This window comes from Convolutriloba macropyga, chromosome 11, assembly GCF_964194025.1.
Source record: "Convolutriloba macropyga chromosome 11, txConMacr16.3, whole genome shotgun sequence".
Classification (NCBI taxonomy): Eukaryota; Metazoa; Xenacoelomorpha; order Acoela; family Convolutidae; genus Convolutriloba; species Convolutriloba macropyga.
In genome coordinates this window covers 56,807,208-56,825,835 of record NC_134478.1, presented here as the reverse complement: position 1 = coordinate 56,825,835, position 18,628 = coordinate 56,807,208, and the positions used below count along the sequence as shown (strand labels likewise).

The following is an 18,628-nucleotide window of genomic DNA, read 5'->3' as shown; positions in this document are numbered from 1 at the left end:
TTCAATCGTTTTCAACATCATTCTCTGTGAAACTGCAAAAGATTTGGTCAGTATGTGAGGGAGAAAGATTACTTTTGCAAAATAAAGTCTGAGTTAATGGACGTAAGTTTAATCATTTTTCTGACACGTGTGTTGTTTTCAGAGTTAACTTTTCGCAATCTTATTCTCAATCTTCGCAACGTAGAGCAAATAGAGGGTTCAAAGTTGTTGAACTCGACAGAACATAAAGTGAGATCCCAGCTCAACGGTTAAAGAGGTTCTTCATTTCCGATGGAGACCAGAAGCCTTTTACTTTTTTCCATAACGATATTTTATGACCAAAATCAATTTTGCTCCCCGAATGATCAAGTATGGAATCTGACCGTGTAGTGACATTCAAGACAACACAAAACGGTACCTTTGAAGCGCCGTTCATATGTAAAAAAACTTACGAGGACGAAGCCAGTGATCGCGCTATTGAGAAAAGGAAAAAAACAGAGGGACCAGTTGCGAACCTTGTTGAAATACTGAGTTTTTTCGTCTTTCTTTGTTTCAAAATACCGAATTCCTTTGTTTATACTTGTTTAAAAAACATTTCTGATATCTCTTTGCACTTGCAGGTGTTGTGTTAAATTTTAAGCAGTCGGTTTTTAATTTCCTGATTTAGAGTCAATCGAAACTATTCTCGGCTTAACGAAACAGTTGAGCATGACGAGCCGCAGGATGATAATCATGATAAGCAGGCAAAGAAGAAAGATAAACGAAAAAACATGAGAAGCAGCAAATAGATCCAGAGATTTGTTTGAGTGCACCAATCAGTGAAACTCCAATTTCATGCACCGATCACACGGTTAGTTGAAACTTATACAATTTTGACGAATTTTAAAATAAAGCAAAAATGATTGAAGGAAATTTTCACAGATTTTTGGTTTTTTGCTTTATTCAAAGGGAAAAGGCCCAGTCAATGTCAGCAATCAAAAAGTCACGGAGTTCATGGAGCAAAAAGTCGGTGAGCTGGCTAAAATACACGTTCAACATCAGCGCAAGCAAATGGAGGAAGATGCACGTTTGCGTCAGAAAATTTTCGAAACTCAAATCAACCAGCAAAAAACAACCGGCCTCTGGAGGAAACTCCTCAACTCAAATTGAATCTGGTTCCGATGAGGTGGCTATCGAGCCAGTGTGGTTTAACGACGAGGAATTGATGTTGCTGAAAGCGACAGAGGGCCCCTCTGCTTTTGGGAAATTGCTAGGTGCCAAGAAGTTCGGTTCGCAGAAAAAAAGAACTAATGAAAGTACGACTGGCACCAAAGATTATGAGGAAATCTGGTAGTGCCGTGCAGTGCTCAGATACAGAACACGTTTACAAGTATGAGCAAGCTTTTGCTTAACTTTAAAAAACTTTTTGTATGCGTTTATTCTTCTCTAGCGTGGAAAATAGAATTGATTGCCATTGGAACATTAGGTACCTAGACTGTCTGCTCCGCCAAAAAAAAAACAAACGCGAAATTGTTTTTTAGAATTTGTGAAGTAGAAATTCCCGGATGACGCTGAGCAAGCAGTAACTGAGGCATTTCGAGGAGCTAACCAATATGGAAGTGAAATGAAACAAATATGCGGAAGCTAACAACGAAATTGACAAGTACGCTACTAAAAATTAATTTTTGACAAGATTGCTTGTGAAGGACTATCTTAATTTTTGTGAGATTTAAACGGCTGCTTCTTGCTTCGCAATTGATATTGAATCCTCTGAATTAGTGACTTTATTATTCATTGATGCTTTTGCGTTCTGGTCATTGTTTTCTCTTATGTTTTGTTCTATGACAATTTGTGCAACATTTACTCGGATTACTTTCTCCAGATAACACAATTGATACTGTTCTTTTCTTTCTGAGACCATTGGTCATATTTCTCAATTCAATTTAATCGTTGATGTTTAATCTGTCAAAAAATCTCTGTTTAAGAACAAAGATTTGTGATAATTCTTAAAAGTTTTGATATAAATTGATTTTCTTCAGATTAACGAAATGGATATCCTATCTCAAAATGACTTGATCGAACCAGATATTGTTATTCCAGTAAAAGCAGCGAAAAATCATCTCTTGATTCTTCTGAAGAGCCCCCAGCGGAAACAACTCGATGTTCCCAGTCGACCGCGCTGAATCCAGAACCACTCATGTTTTCAAATTAATATGAAGATCGAAGATCACAAGTCTAGTTTAAAACGTCTCAGCGATGGAAAGAAGGCCAATAATGAAGAATGGCTACGTGTTTTGAATGTCGTTTTTAAGGGAAAGAGAACCTGATTGTGATAAATCAACGGATCATCCACCGATAATGTGGGGGTGATAATCTTCTGGAAATTTTTGCCGATCCCGAGCCGTCAAAGTTTTGAGAAAGACTGCAGTTTTTATGTTTTTTTTTATGTTTGGCAGAAGAGAAACTTCACTTTTGAAGACCCATATCATTAGTCCGGTCAAGTAGAAAGGAAACAAGAATTCCCATTGTGGAAGGGCATCGAAAGGTTAATGAAAGTTAGTTATTTTCTCATAATACTTTTTTCTCTTCAATATTTTTTGTGGAATTTTGCCGAAAAACAATTAGTCTAACAAGCAAAAGCTGTTCTGTTGCGATTTGCTTGTTTAATTTGAGTGTCTTTAAAAGGTTGTTTTGGAGCGCATGCGTAATTCAAAGAGATGGACTAGTCAAGACTTTCAATCATCTGTTCTGTTTAGTGGTGGTGAAGCCGAAGATCAGCAAACCAGATGGGTTTGGACTTCCGCTTGCCCAATGATGCCAAGAAATAAAACACTAGAAGTACAAACAGATCACTGACTTCTTCCTTGTGCCTGTAGATGGCTTGATATTCTTAACTTCTGACGGTTAATTAAAAATGTTGTACTCCTCTGCAAGTTATGGAGCAGTTAATTTAAATTTTCTGTATGTGTTGATTCAGGAAGTTTGTTCTAATCCGGGAAGTTCACTAAAAAACGTTAAAGTTCTTGATTTTAATTTTTCAAGTTTTTCTCCGCTACATTTCGCTTGCCTGAGCTGGACTGATGGTTTCTGGTTGAAATATTATCGGTTTGTGTCTCAATGTTTGTCTTTTCAATGTTTTTTACGATGATTAGCAACAAACAATGTTTTATTCTACAAGAAGAGCTTAACTAGAGTAGCACAGCTTGATGCACAAGTAAGCCGTCCTCTGCTATTTCAGAAAGAATGTTCAGATCCTTTGCTCAAACAGATGCTCATTCTGAATGAAATACGGAACCATTGATCAATTTTATTCAATGTCAGGCTCAAACTTTGCCAGAATTCCTATGTCGAAGTAAAGCTTTTATGTGAAACAAAATATGTTAATTTTTGAAAAAAAAACAAAATTAGACTTCTGTCAGAAAACTCTCCATATTCCGTTGCTTGAAACTTTTGGGCCTTGCCATATTCTCAAAACTGTCATAATTTCTAGTTGCTTAAGATCTTCTTATTCTCAGTTTGACGCAATAAACAGACGATTAACAAATTCACAAAAGTGTTTGCAAATGTTTTGATTTGATCTCAAGAGGCCATTTTAATCTGTTCTAACATATCTCAAATCAATGGGAATTTTTTTAATAATGCTTATTCAGAAACATCAAGGAGTTCTTAAAACCGAATCAAACTCATAGTCAGAGTTTACCATGGCATGTAGATTCTGAAACAAAAAAACTTCTGATTGAGCTTGCGTAGAAAAAGTTTGTTCTCCGTTATTTTCGTACGAAAAAAAAACGAATAAACGGAATAACCTTTCCTTCAAATAAAGCGTTCTTGAAAACTTTAGGGAGTTAATGAAATCAAACGAAATTCAGTCAGATTTCTCCATGACGAAAAGATTCTCAAATACTGAGCGTTTTTGAACTTGCTTGTCTAGGAAAAAAGTCGTAATTGCGTTGGTTAAATGTTCCTATAAGAGAAATATATTTTTCAAATATAGCTTTTTCAAACGGGTCAAGGAGTTGGTCAAAATGTTCGAATGTTTTGAAGCTTGATGTAGGAGTCCCAACAGGCAAGAGAATTCTCAAACAGCAATAATTTTTGGTATAGCTTGCTTAGGCGAAAATTAAATGAAATTTGGAAGTTAAAAGATATATATAAGCGAATAAAATTTTCATATAGCTTTTTTCAAAAAGTTAAGAAGTTGTTCAAATTAAACAAAACTCATGGTCAGAGTTCACCATCGCATCTAGATTTCAACGCACCGTGTAATGTTGAGTTAGCTAGCCTAGGAAAAAAAGTTTTTCGTTGCCTAAATGTTACATGTAAGCGAAATGGCTTTTTTCAAATATAGCTAATTTCAAAACGTCAATGGGTTGTTCATATTGAACCAAAGTTGGCATGCAAGTCCCCTTTCATATTTAGTTTTTGAAAGCGAAAATTATATTGGTTTAGATTGCCTCGGAAAAAATTCAAGAATTTCGTTGGTTAAAAGCTGCATATAAGCTAAATAGCTTTCATCAAACATAGCTAACTTCAAAATGACAAGGAGTCGTTCAAATTGAACCAAAACCGGCACTCAAGTCCCCTTGTGTATGTACTTTTCGAAAAGGGGAAACTGTGTGGGGTTAGCTTGCCTCAGAAAAAATTTAGAATTTCGTTGATTAAAAGTTGTATATAAGCGAAATAAATTTTTTCAAATATAGATTATTGTCAATGAGTTGTTTAAATCAAACTAAACTCATAATCAGAGCTCCTCATGACAAGTAGATTCAACTTGAACGAATTAGTTCATAGTTGCATATAAGCGAATTATGTTTTTGATATTAAGCTTTTTTCAAAATGATAAGGAGTTATTCAAATGGAACCAAAATTGACCCAAAAGTCCCACTTCGTATATTTTTCTAAAATTGGAAACGTTTCTAATGTACCTTTCCTCGGCAAATTTTGCAATTTCGTTGGTTAACAGTTGCGATTTAGCGTTTAGCGTTTCGAAACGAATATTTTTTCGTTCAATTCTCAGAGATGTCAAAGCCTAGCAGAAAACCATTTAGGAGTCCCGCTATTAGTGTTAGTTTGAAGGCAGATTTTTTTTGTTGTAGCTTTAGTTGAATAAAAATGGTCTCCTAGTTGTTCCTGCTCTCCTACTGCCGATTTTTTTAATGACTTTTTGCTTCAATCGGGTCTCAAAGTTGTTCAAACCTAATAGCAATCAACGTAGGAAACTCGACGATATAGATTTAAAAAGTAAAAAAAATTAGCAGTAGCTTGCATAGTGAAAAAAAGCTTCGTTGGTTAAAAGTTGCATAAACGCGAATTTCAAGCATACATTTTTCAAATGTAGCTTTCTTGAAAACGTCAAGGAGTTATTCATTTTCAACCAGAAAGGGTGTGCAGTTCCCTCTATGTCTATAGAATTCGAAAGTGAAAACCATTTAGCTCTAGCTTGCTTAGGAAAAAAGAATTTCGCTGGTAAAAAGTTGCAAATAAGCGTTCAACTTTTTTCAAATATAGTTTATTTCAAAACTTCAAGCAGTTGTTCAAATCCAGCCAAAATTAGTAGGCGAGTCCCATCATGTATTTAGAATTAAAAATGAAAACCGTTTAGCTGTATCTTGCCCAGTAAAAATTCAGAATTATGTCAGAAAGCAAAATAAACGGAATATATATTTTTTTCAAATAAAGCTTATTTCAGAACGTCTGGAGTTTTTCAAATTTAACCAAACTAAATAAAAAAAATCAGATCTAGCTTGCAAAAAAAATCGTTTTCCCCGCTCTGTACGCAATAAGCGAATGGACTTAATTTTTCATATATAGCTTTTTTCAAACAGTTAAGAAACTTTTCAAATCGAACGAAACTGATAGTAAGAGTTCCTCATGGCATCTAGAATCAAAAACATCTAAAAGCGTTTTTGAGCTATAATGCGTAAGAGCAGATTCAGTTTTTCGTTGTTTAAAAGTTGCATATTAGTGAAATCACTTTTTTCAAATGTAGCTTATTTCAGAATGTCAAGGAGTTGTTCAAATCCAACCAATATTGGTGTGCGAGCCAACCATGTATTTTGATTTCAAAAGTTAAAACAGTTTAGCTGTAACTTGCAAAGAAAAAATCAAACTTCGTTGGTCAATAAAATTAAGCGAAATAAACGGAATAAGATTTATTTCAAATATAGCTAAAATCAAAACGTCAAGGAGTTTTTCAAAATGAAATGAACCTGGTATAAAAGTTTCCTTGTGTATATAGTTTTTGAAAAGGGAAACTATATTGGTTTAGCTTGCCTCGCAAAAAATTGTAATTTCTTTGGTTAAAAGTTGCAAATAATCGAAATAGCTTTTTTCATTTATAGCTGATTGCAAAACGTCGAGGCGTTCAAATTCAACCAAAAATGGTTTTTAAATCCCAATATGCATATAGTTATCAAAAGTGAAGAACAAATAGCTGTAGCTTGAATCTAGGTTTTAATGGTTAATAGTTGAAAATAAGCGTTTATCTTTTTTCAAATAACTTTTGTCAAAATCTCACGGAGTTTTCAAATGCTAACAATGAGAGTAAATTTTCGTCTACGGTACTCAAGCTGACCAGGACAAAAAGAATGAACCCTTAGAAAGATAAAAGGATGAAAAGCTACGAAAGTACTTGAAAAACCCAAAATCCGTAAGGTTTTTCGGGTTTTCAACAAAGGCCAAGGACTTTTCGTCTGCACAAAGGATATCTTGAAAATGGTTCCAACTGCCATCTCAGTAGTGTTTCTTAACTTGAGACCAAATCAGGAAGGGAGGAAGGGGTGGCTCAATTTCGCTAGTCCCAGAGATTGTTAGAGTTTCATGAACGATGTTTAAAAAAATCCTACAAAAAACGGACACGCAATAAATACGCCAGGCGAGCATCAGAAGCCATCCAGGAAATTTTTTCTTGAAGCTGGAACAAGTGGTTCGGTCCTTCAAGAGTGGAAACACCAAAGATTTCCGATGATTGCCAAAGATACAGATTTCAAGTGATGATGAAACTCGATATTTGAATTTAAGAAACATGAATCCTTGTTGCTATCATTTTTACAATTAAAGTTTGTCTCTGACAAGTTCTTCGCTTGATTGAATGCAAGAAAATTCTCAAACAGTAATTTTTGGTGTAGCATGGATAGAAAAAAGTAGTTTTGTAGGTTAATGATCAAAATAAGCGGAATAAACTTTTTTTTCGAAAATAGCCTATTTCAAAAACGTCAAGGTGTTGTTAAAGTCCAATTAAAACTGACTTGCAAGTCTCACAATGTTTATAGGTTTCAACGCTTGAAACTATTTAGCTGTAGCTTGCTTAGAAAAAGAATTTCGTTGGTAAGAAGTTACATATAAGCGAATTATACTTTTCATGTAACTTTTCATAAAGATTTAAAAATAAAAACCGTTTAGCTGTTGCTTGCCTAGAAAAAATTCAGATTTTCGTTGCTCAATAATCAAAATAAGCAAAATAAACGGAATAAACTTTTTTCAAATATAGCTTATTTCAAAACGTCAAGGAGTTTTTAAATCTAACCAAACTCACTATCACAGTTCTACATGGCACGTTGATTCTAAATAAAAAAAACAGATCTAATAATATATAGAAACTAAGACACCAAGCGTTTTTGAGCTAGATTATGTAAGAAGATTACAGTTTTTCGTTGGTAATCTTGCATATAAATTTGCATATAAGCGAAATAACGTTTTTCAAATATAGCTTATTTCAAAGGAGTTGATCAAACCCAACCAAACTTGGTGTGCAAATCCCACCATGTATGTAGATTTCAAAATTGAAAACCGTTTAGCTGTAACTTGCCTAGAATAAAATCAAAATTTGGTTGGTTAATAACCAAAATAAGCGAAATGAACGGAAATTTTTTTTTTCAAATATAGCTAATTTCAAAACCTCAAGGCGTTGTTTAAATTGAGCCAAAATTGTTGTGCGAGTTCCACCAGGAATGTATAATTTAAACATAAAATCGTTTAGCTGTAGCTTTCGTAGAAAAAAAATCAGAAAAAAATGATTAAAATAAGCGAAACAAACGGAATTAACTTTTTTTTTCAAATATAGCTAACTACAAAACGTCAAGGAAATGTTCAAATTGAACCGAACTTGATATGCAAGTCCCCTTGTGTATGTAGTTTTTGAAAAGGGAAACTGTAATGGTTTAGATTGCCTCGGAAAAATTGTAAATTCTTTGGTTAAAAGTTGCAACTAATCGAAATAGCTTTTTTCAATTATATCTGATTGCAAAACGTCGAGGCGTTCAAATTCAACCAAAAACGGTTTTCAAATCCCAATATGCATATAGTTATCAAAAGTGAAGAACATTTAGCTGTAGCTTGAATCTAGATTTTTAATGGTTAATAGTTGAAAATAAGCGTTTATCTTTTTTCAAATAACTTTTGTCAAAATCTCACGGAGTTGTTCAAATGCTGACAATGAACGTAAATATTCTTCTAGAGTGCTCAAGCTGACTAAGACAAAGAGAATGAACCCTTTAAAAAGATTAAAGGATGAAAAGCTACGAAAGTACTGGAAAAACCCAAATTCCGCCAAAATCCGTAAGGTTTTTCGGGTTTTCAACGAAGGCCAAGGACGTCTGAAAAAAAGGAGATCTTGAAAATGGTTCCAACTTCCGTCTCAGTAGTGTTTCTTAACTAGAGACCAATTCAGGAAGGGAGGAAGGGGTGGCTCAGTTTCGCTAGACCCAGAGATTGAGAATTTCATAAAGGATGTTTAAAAAATCCTCCAAAAAACGGACTAACAATAAAGACGCCAGGCGAGCATCAGAGGCCATCCAGGATATATCTTCTTGAAGCAGGAACAAGTGGTTCGGTCGTTCAAGAGTGGAAAAACCAGAGATTTCCGTTGCTTGGCAAAGATATAGATTTCAACAAGGAAGAAACTCGATATTTGAATTAAAAAAACATCGAGTCCCTGTTGCTATCATTTTTGCAATTAAAGTTTGTCTCTGACTAGTTTTTGTTTGATTGAATGCAAGAAGATTCTCAAACAGCAATTTTTTGGTATAGAATGCCTAACAACAAATGTAGTTTTGTTGGTTAGTGATCAAAATAAGCGGAATAAACTTTTTCGAAAATAGCTGATTTCAAAACGTCAAGGAGTTGTTAAAGTCCAATTAAAAGTGACTTGCAAGTCTGGCCAGGTATATAGGTTTAAAAACTAAAAACTATTTGGCTGTAGCTTGCTTAGAAAAAGTAGAAGAATTTCGTTGGTAAGAAGTTACATATAAGCGAATAATACTTTTCATGTAAAGCTTTTCTCAATCGGGCCAAGGAGTTGCTCAATTCAAACGAAACTCATAATTATAGTTCCCCATGGAATTTAGATTCTAAAACACCAAGCGTTTTCGAGCTAGATTGTGTAGAGGATTCAGATTTTCGTTGTTTAACTGAATTATATTTTTCAAACACAGCATATTTCAAAATGTCAAGGAGTTGTCCAAATCCAACCAAACTTATCGTCAGAGTTCGCCATGATAAGTAGTTTTTCAAAGACCAAACATTTTTGGGCTATCCTGCTCAAGAAAAAACTAAGAATTTCGTTGGTTAAAAGTTACATGTCAGTGAACTATATTTTTCAAATATAGCTTTCTTGAAAAGGTCAAGGAGTTGTTCAAATCAGTTGAAACTTGAGGCAGGAACCCCACTATGCAACCAGATTCTCAAACAGAGCAGGAAATTTGGCATAGCTGGTCTAGAAAAAAAACTAAGAATTTTGCTGTATAATAATCAAAATAAGCGAAACAAACGGAATGATTTTTTGTTCAAATCCAACCAAAACTGACATTCAAATTCAACAAGGTTTTTAGAACTAAAAAGTTTAAAACCATTTAGCTGTAGCTTGCCTAAAAAAATTCAGAATTTTGTTGGATAATAATCAAAATAAGCCAAATAAACTGAATAAACTTTTTTCAAATATAGCTCATTTCAGAACGTCAAGGAGTTGTCCAAATCCAAACAAAACTGACATGCAAGTTCAACGTTGTTTTTGAATTAAAAAATTTAAAACCATTTAGCTGTAGCTTGCCTACAAAAAACTTTCAGAACGTCAGGAAGTTTTTCAAAACCAACCAAACTCACCATCAGAATTTTAAATGCCATGTGCATTCTAAATCAAAGAATTTCCGTCTAGCTTGCGTAGAAAAATAGTTCGTTCTCTCGTTGTTTTCGTACGCAATAAGCTAATTGACTTTTTTTTTCAAATATAGCTTTCTTCAAAACGTGGAAGAGTTCTTTAAATCAGTCGGAACTCACAGTCAGAATTATCCATGACCAGTAGATTCCAAACACTAAACGTTTTTGACCCGGCTTGCCTATGAAAAAAATCGGAACTTTGTTGGTTAAAATTTGCGTATAAGCGAATAGCTGCGTATAAATTGCGATTGAAAAAGCTGTATTTTCACAGGGAAAAGGAGGAGGGTAAAACAAACAAAACATACTGGAAAAATTTCTAAGTCGGCTTTTTAACTTGACTTGAGAAGGTTTTCCGACACATGTTAGCTATCGCTTCCGTTTGCTTTGCTTTGCATCGTTTTATTATGGAGAGCGAGTTCATAGCTTAGATTTTGTACCTAGTGGAGAGCTCATTTCTTCTATATTTATAAAAAGGTAATGAGAAAATTCAGAATTTCGTTGGTTAAAAGTTACATATAAGCGAATTTCAATTCTGATATGTAGCGAATTTCATTTCTCGATTGTCCTATAACTGTATAAAGTAACTACGCCACTGCCTGTCCCAAGCCAGCAAAAAGGAGGAGGGTAAAACAACCAGAACCACTAGAAAAATCTCGAAGTCAATTTTTTAACTTGACTTGAGAAAGTTTTCCGACACATGTTAGCTTTTGTTTCAGTTCGTTTGTTTTGTTTAAATTTTTTTATGGAGAGCGAGTTTAGGCTCAGGTTTTTGTACCTAGTGCTTTTCTCATTTCTATAGTTATAAAAAAGTAATGAGAAAATTGAATTTCGTTATATATAAGCGAATTTCATTAAAAGTTATATATAAGCGAATTTCAATTCTCATATGTAGCTTTTTTTCAAAACTTCAAGGAGTTGTTTAAATCAGTTGAAACTTGAGGCAGGAACCCCACTAAGCAACCAGATTCTCAAACAATGCAAGGAAATTTGGCATAGCTGGTCTAGAAAAAAAACTAAGAATTTTGCTGTATAATAATCAAAATAAGCGAAACAAACGGAATGATTTTTTGTTCGAATCCAACCAAAACTGACATTCAAATTCAACAAGGTTTTTAGAATTAAAAAGTTTAAAACCATTTAGCTGTAGCTTGCCTGAAAAAATTCAGAATTTTGTTGGATATTAATCAAAATAAGCCAAATAAACTGAATAAACTTTTTTCAAATATAGCTCATTTCAGAACGTCAAGGAGTTGTCCAAATCCAAACAAAACTGACATGCAAGTTCAACGGTGTTTTTGAATTAAAAAATTTAAAACCAATTAGCTGTAGCTTGCCTAGAAAAAACTCAGAATTTTGTTGGTTAATAATCAAAATAAGCGAAGTAAACGGAATAATTCTTTTTTCAAATATAGCAGATTTCAGAACGTCAGGAAGTTTTTCAAAACCAACCAAACTCACTATCAGAATTCTAAATGCCATGTGCATTCTAAATCAAAAAGAATTTCCGTCTAGCTTGCGTAGAAAAATAGTTCGTTCTCTCGTTGTTTTCGTACGCAATAAGCTAATTGACTTTTTTTCAAATATAGCTTTCTTCAAAACGTGGAAGAGTTCTTTAAATCAGTCGGAACTCACAGTCAGAATTATCCATGACCAGTAGATTCCAAACACTAAACGTTTTTGACCCGGCTTGCCTATGAAAAAAATCGAAACTTTGTTGGTTAAAATTTGCGTATAAGCGAATAGCTGCGTATAAATTGCGATTGAAAAAGCTGTATTTTCACAGGGAAAAGGAGGAGGGTAAAACAAACAAAACATACTGGAAAAATTTCTAAGTCGGCTTTTTAACTTGACTTGAGAAGGTTTTCCGACGCATGTTAGCTATCGCTTCCGTTTGCTTTGTTTTGCTCCGTTTTATTATGGAGAGCGAGTTCATAGCTTAGATTTTGTACCTAGTGCAGAGCTCATTTCTTCTATATTTATAAAAAGGTAATGAGAAAATTCAGAATTTCGTTGGTTAAAAGTTACATATAAGCGAATTTCATTTCTGATATGTAGCGAATTTCATTTCTCGATTGTCCTATAACTGTATAAAGTAACTACGCCACTGCCTGTCCCAAGCCAGCAGAAAGGAGGAGGGTAAAACAACCAGAACAACTAGAAAAATCTCGAAGTCAATTTTTTAACTTGACTTGAGAAAGTTTTCCGACACATGTTAGCTTTTGTTTCAGTTCGTTTGTTTTGTTTAAATTTTTTTATGGAGAGCGAGTTAAGGCTCAGGTTTTTGTACCTAGTGCTTTTCTCATTTCTAGAGTTATAAAAAAGTAATGAGAAAATTCAGAATTTCGTTATATATAAGCGAATTTCATTAAAAGTTATATATAAGCGAATTTCAATTCTCATATGTAGCTTTTTTTCAAAACTTCAAGGAGTTGTTTCAATCAAACTGAACTCATAGACAAAGCTCCCCATGGTATGTAGATTCTAAAAGCAAGCTTTGCTTTTTTTTATAGCTTGCCTAGAAAAAAATGTAATTTCGTTGATTAATAAATATGATTAAAATAAGCAAAAAAAAACGGAATTAACTTTTTTTTCAAATATAGCTAACTACAAAACGTCAAGGAGTTGTTCAAATTGAACCGAACTTGGTATGCATGTCCGCTTGTGTATGTAGTTCTTAAAAAGGAAACTATATTGGTTTAGCTGGCCTCGGAAAAAAGTAGTTTGGTTGGTTAAAAGTTGCATATAAGCGAAATAGCTTTTTTCAAATATAGCTTATTTTAAAACGTCAAGTTGTTCCAATACAACCAAAGTTCGTGTGCGGGTCCCACTAAGTAGTTAGATTTAAAAATTGGAAAACCTTTAGCCCTAGCTTGCCTAGGGAAAAAATCAGAATTTCGTTGGCTAAAAGTTGCAAATAAGCGTTTAACTTTCAAAAACAGCTCATTTCAAAACGACAAAATGTTCAAAAACAACCAAAATTATTATGCGAGTCCCATGTATGTAGATTTCAAAAGTGAAAACCGCTTAGCTGTAGCTTGCTTAGAACAAAATTTAGATTTTTGTTGGTTAATAGTTGCAAACAAGCGTTTTACTTTTTTCAAATATAGCTTATTTCAAAACGTCAAGGAGTTGTTCAAATCCAACCAAAATTGTTGTGCGAGTTCCACCATGAATCTATAATTTAAACTTAAAACCGTTTAGCTGTAGCTTTCCTAGAAAAAAAATCAGAAAATTGTTGGTTAATAGTTGCAAATAAGCGTGTAACTTTTTTTCAAATATAGTTTACTTCAAAACGTCAAGGACTTGTTCAAATTATATCAAAATTGGGGCGCCAGTCCCCTTTTATAGAGATTTGAAAAATGTTTTTTTTGTTGGAGAGAGCATGCATTTCGAGCCAGTTTTTTTAACCTTGTGCTCTGCTCAACTCTATAGCTTTTTCAAGTACCGCCGCCAATGCGGGTCCCAAGCCCGGAATGAAAAAGGAGGGCAAAACAACCAAAACATACAGGAAAAATCTCGAAGACGGTTTTTTAACTTGACTTGAGAAATTTTTCCGACATAGTATCAACTAATTAATCCACATCTTTCATTTCTCAGCTCAACCAATCGCCTCCTACGGCCAGGTAATAATAAATATGGCTTCAAATTTTTTTTAACCAAACTTACCATAAAACGGGCCATATATGAAAACTTACTGACCATAAAACGGACCATATATGGAAACTTACGAACCACAAAACAGACCATATATGGAAACTTATAAACCCTTAAACGGACCATATATGAAAACTTACTTAACATAAAACGGACATATATTGAAACTTACTAACCATAAAACGGATCATATATGGCAGGGTCCTCTATTTCATTCAAATATTACCATGGTAGAAAAAATTGCTCCACTAAAAAAACTTATTATCCATAAAACGGACCATACATGGAAACTTATTAACCATAGCAAGATCATAAAACGGAATTTTTGCTGGAATTTTATAGACCATATATGGTCCGTTTTATGGTAAGTAAGTTTGATCAACCCGGTTATATATATATATATATATATATATATATATATATATATAATATAATATACATATATATATATATATATATATATATAAAATATATATATATATATATATATATATATGTATGTATGTATATATACATATATGTATATATATATATATATATATATATATATATATATATATATGAGCTCAGAAAAAGCATCGAATATTTGTCAAATATAGACAGACAGCTAACTTCAGAACTCTTAACGGCATTCAATTCATCAGGAAGATTCTTTTTCTTTATAATTTGAAAGATATCAGCAGCTCTTCTTAAGGTAATTTCAAAGCCATGGATGAGAGCGGTTTACATTATGCTGAAAAAGTAAACGTACCAAAAACTGTATGCCCTGAGGCAAAATTTCAGAGCTTAAAATTTTACATTTTGGACAAATATAGTTGATAAACATAACCGATCAATGTCCGCCAACCGCTAAACTCCTCTCAGCCGTCAAGCGTACAACAGTCAGTTGTAGCCTGCTTCACCCTATAATTTTGCAAAAGTACAAAAAATGATGAAAATAGAATTAATTATAGGTAACTGAGACTAATTCGAAAAAAAATTCAAGTAACGTGCATCTACAACTGGGCTTCATGGGGTTTATCCCGTTTGTATTGCTGATATTTTTCTCTAAAAATCTTTGCAGTTCCGGACTGTGACATGTCCGGATTATTACAGGTCCAGACTGTGTCTAGGATGTATGTTCTATCTTATTTAATGAACCAATGGTAAAAATAATTTAAATCCTTTAACCACAACGTTTGAAAACTGGAGAAAATCTGGATGGACTTTTGGTTTTTGGGTGTTATAGAACAATAGATGTCCATCTAATAAGATATTGCAGACCCAATCAGCGAATGTTGCAAATGTAACACTTAGATTACAAAGGCACGAGAAAACGAAAAAGTAGGCGAAAGCTTTCAAGTACCATTTTGGTAGCTACCAAAAAGTTGATGCCCTGAGGCAAAAATTCAGAGCTTAAAATTTTACTTTTTGGACAATTTTAGTTAATATACCATACCGGACTAATGTCCGCTAAAATCCTTGCAGCCGACAAACGAGCAGGAGTCATTTGTAGCCTGCTGCAGGTCCAGACTGCCTAGGATTTATGTTCTAACTTATTTAGTGAACCAAGAGAAAAAAAATAACTCATCGCCTTTAACTAGAGTATTTGAGCATGGGAGACAATTTGGATACCCTTGGTTTGGTTTTTGGGTGTTATAGAACAATAGATGTCAATAGATGACATTGCAATCCCAATCAAGGAACGTTACGGAAACGTAGCAAAAATTTTAATGAATACAAGGTTTATATAGCACGTGGTTTTACGTGCAGTTTTATCCAATAACTGAAAAAATACTAAGTTCGGCGCACTCTGCTTTTAAAGTCCATTTTTTTACGTAGGATCAGCTGCTTGGAATTTTGAATGAGGGCAATTAAGATCTCGCAAAAATCAATCAAGCGGAACAATAAACTAAAACAAGCGACTAAAGTCTGCGAAATGCTCTCAAACGACTGGAGGGGGTCAAATCTAAGAACAGACAATTAATTTCTTAAAACAGTTTCGGTGAATCGAATACTCAGATACAAGTGAGTCTTGAGGCTCAAACAGAACTTCATGCCCTCCGGGATTTACCAGTTATCGCGTTTTTGAAAACGAAAAGATGGTCAGATTAAACAACGAGCAGATGAAAAGTTGAAGCAGGAAAATTGCATTAAAGAAGCCTAACAGGACCTATATAATTGCTAAAAACTTCGTTTGGCAGCAATTAAAAAGCCGAATGTTCTAACAAAATTGAGAAAAAGCGCTGAAAGACCAACAGAGCTCAAATAATTGCTACGAACTTTGCTCGCGAGCAATAGAAAAACTAACGGGCTAGTATATTTCCGGACGATGTTGAACTTCTTCTTGTTTGAGTTGTAGAGGTTGACGAGTACTCTGGTATTGTCATTGAGAAGCTTCATGACCTCTGTCAGCTCCTCTCGTTTGTATCCACTCGCATACGCGACATCCTCACACTAGAACACATCGCAAGCCACATTTAAACTCATATCAATCATTCTCCTCAAGACACTCACTTGCACATTTTAAAATGCCGAAAGTCTGCAATGCTTAGCCAGAAGTTGAATTTCGTTGACTTTCGTCATTATAAAACGTGCGCGTTTCGTGTTTAAGGCATGCTTAAGTGACTGTGCAGAAGTCACTTCGAAATTCTGACTTAATATCTCGAATCGCTTCGCGGTTCTCGATAAACGCCAGAAGTTCTCATTGACTTCAAGCAGAGTCACTTAACGATTACTTAAACAACTCGGTTGTCGGAAGACTATGGAAAACATTTGAGAGTATTTTTGCTCCGGTGTTGCGTTTTATTTCCTAGCAACTGTTGGAACTGTATATTACATTTAACATAAAGCTGTTTTGAGCGTGGAAAGTACCAATAATAGATGATCGCATTAAACTCACCAGGTGCCAATTTTAATCAATGCATTTAGGACCAAAGTTACAACTTCATCAGAAATCTCAGCAACTTCATCAGAAAATTCAGCATCGAAACTCGTTCACAAAAACTTTGAATTTCTAAGATGTTCACCTTTTTTAGAGAAACATGTAAATGCAAAAAGCATAACCGTTAGGTTAAATACTTACATAATATCAAATTACCAATCGTCGTCCGCTCTTTATTATATATTATCTATAATGATCGAACTGGGGCTGTTCGCATGTTCTCCTGTGAACTATGTGCATACACAGAAAGATTTAATTACACCAATGTTTCTCTATTAATGAGGTATTTTTCAAATTGACCAAAAAGAAATTATTTAAAGCATGCTTAGTGTAAATAACTCTAACTGGTTAGGGTAACTTACTCCACATTTCAACGCTTTAAGTATCAAGATTTATTACTCCATTTTTTTTCCTTTCTTTTATATGAGCTGTTTTGTTCTTAGATTCTGCTTAAAATTTAAGCGGTTAACAAATGTTCAGATGTTCAGCTCATAACTAAAAAATGCTACTTAAAAAAACTGATTATTGTAGACCACTTTTGATTTTTAAGTGCCAAATTTTTATGATACCTGACGACATAATCATGTCAAGGAAGCATAAGTTTAAATGAATACAAACTTACCCAGTAGCCCGAATCGAGTGTGATATGAGCCAGCATAAGACAAGCGGCAGCCAATAGCGATTCTTTAATAGAGCAGAAAGAATATTCTAGAATACTGCACTCCAGAAAGAACCTAGCTTGACACAAAGTTGTGAAATTGTTATTCTGCACGCTTGAGTATCTTCTCAGCATTCTGTATGATAGAGGGAAGCCAATGTCGAATTTGAGTCTCCGAAGGATATCCTGTTCTAATCTGATCATGTCACTTTCAAAGTACCCGGCAGAACCACAGATTTCGAGGAAGTCTGTCATTGGAGGAGGTAAACGATCCTAAGCATTTTAATTTGTATTTATTCATCAGAAAGAAGTAAATTAAGGCAAAATAAGTTTCAATTAACAGCATTTAAAAAGGATTATACTCAAAGTAATGGTCAATGCAACTTTAATTTTGCTTTAAGAATTGCATTGAGGATTATATTGAATGGATCCGTTTTTTTCAAGAATGTTTTTTGAGCAAGTTTTACTCAATTGTATGATAAAAATTGTACTAACTTGTGAAAGTTCGGTGAAAATTTTTAACGAAAAATGCTAAAAAAACTGTAAGAAATTGAAATCAACATTTTCCTTTTCCACTCTTGAGCACCGAACTTTTCAAAAACAGAACTTTTCAAAAGGCTTACAAAGTTTGTTACGAGAATTTTTTTAATGTGAGCATATCCAACTTCAATATTAGCAAGATGAGTACGCTGTATTCCGTTACATTGCTGTAAATTCGCGCCCAGAAACTAGCCGACGTAAAAATAAGCCAGGAAGAAAAAACATAGCTGGCAGATTGCCAGAAAACAGCCGCAATAGCTTTGTAGATCTGCAATCTCAAAAAGACAGTAAAAAAATAGCTCATATGCTATATTTTGATTATGACTGCATATATTATTGCTTCTTCTATTAGCTGCTCTTAAATACCCTTCAGTTAGAGTGACACACTCTCTTATCTCTTTCAATTAAATTTCAAAAAAGTCAATTTCAGAGCAAGGAAGTCATTTTTGAGAGTGAGGCAAGTCACCGGTGACCAAAAAATTAATCACGCAAATCAATGAAAAAAATTGCTACAATAAGAGCGAAAAATGAGGTCTGGCACGCAATTCAGTTGAAATTGCATGAACGAATGAACAAGAAGCAGTTGTGACATCATATGTTCGTAACAAAAATCTTGACGAAATAAAAAACATAGCAGCACAAGTCCTGAAGTACAATTCAAAGAATTTTCATTGACTAAACAAAAAAATAGGCCTATAACGGACTATGAGTGAATTGTGAAAACCATTTCTAAAAACAAATAA

The 18,628-nt window shown here is 34.0% G+C and overlaps 1 protein-coding gene across 1 annotated transcript in view; it reads right to left on the bottom strand.

The window, feature by feature from the left end:
• LOC142349475 (uncharacterized) overlaps nt 1-18,628 on the bottom strand; it is a 477,119-nt gene that overhangs the window by 13,934 nt on the left and 444,557 nt on the right. Inside the window, exons 8-9 of the mRNA XM_075401061.1 lie at nt 17,310-17,618; nt 16,055-16,200 (exon numbers count right to left, since the gene is read on the bottom strand). Of these exons, the coding sequence (XP_075257176.1) occupies nt 16,055-16,200; nt 17,310-17,618 (455 nt within the window). The remainder of the gene's footprint in view (nt 1-16,054; nt 16,201-17,309; nt 17,619-18,628) is intronic.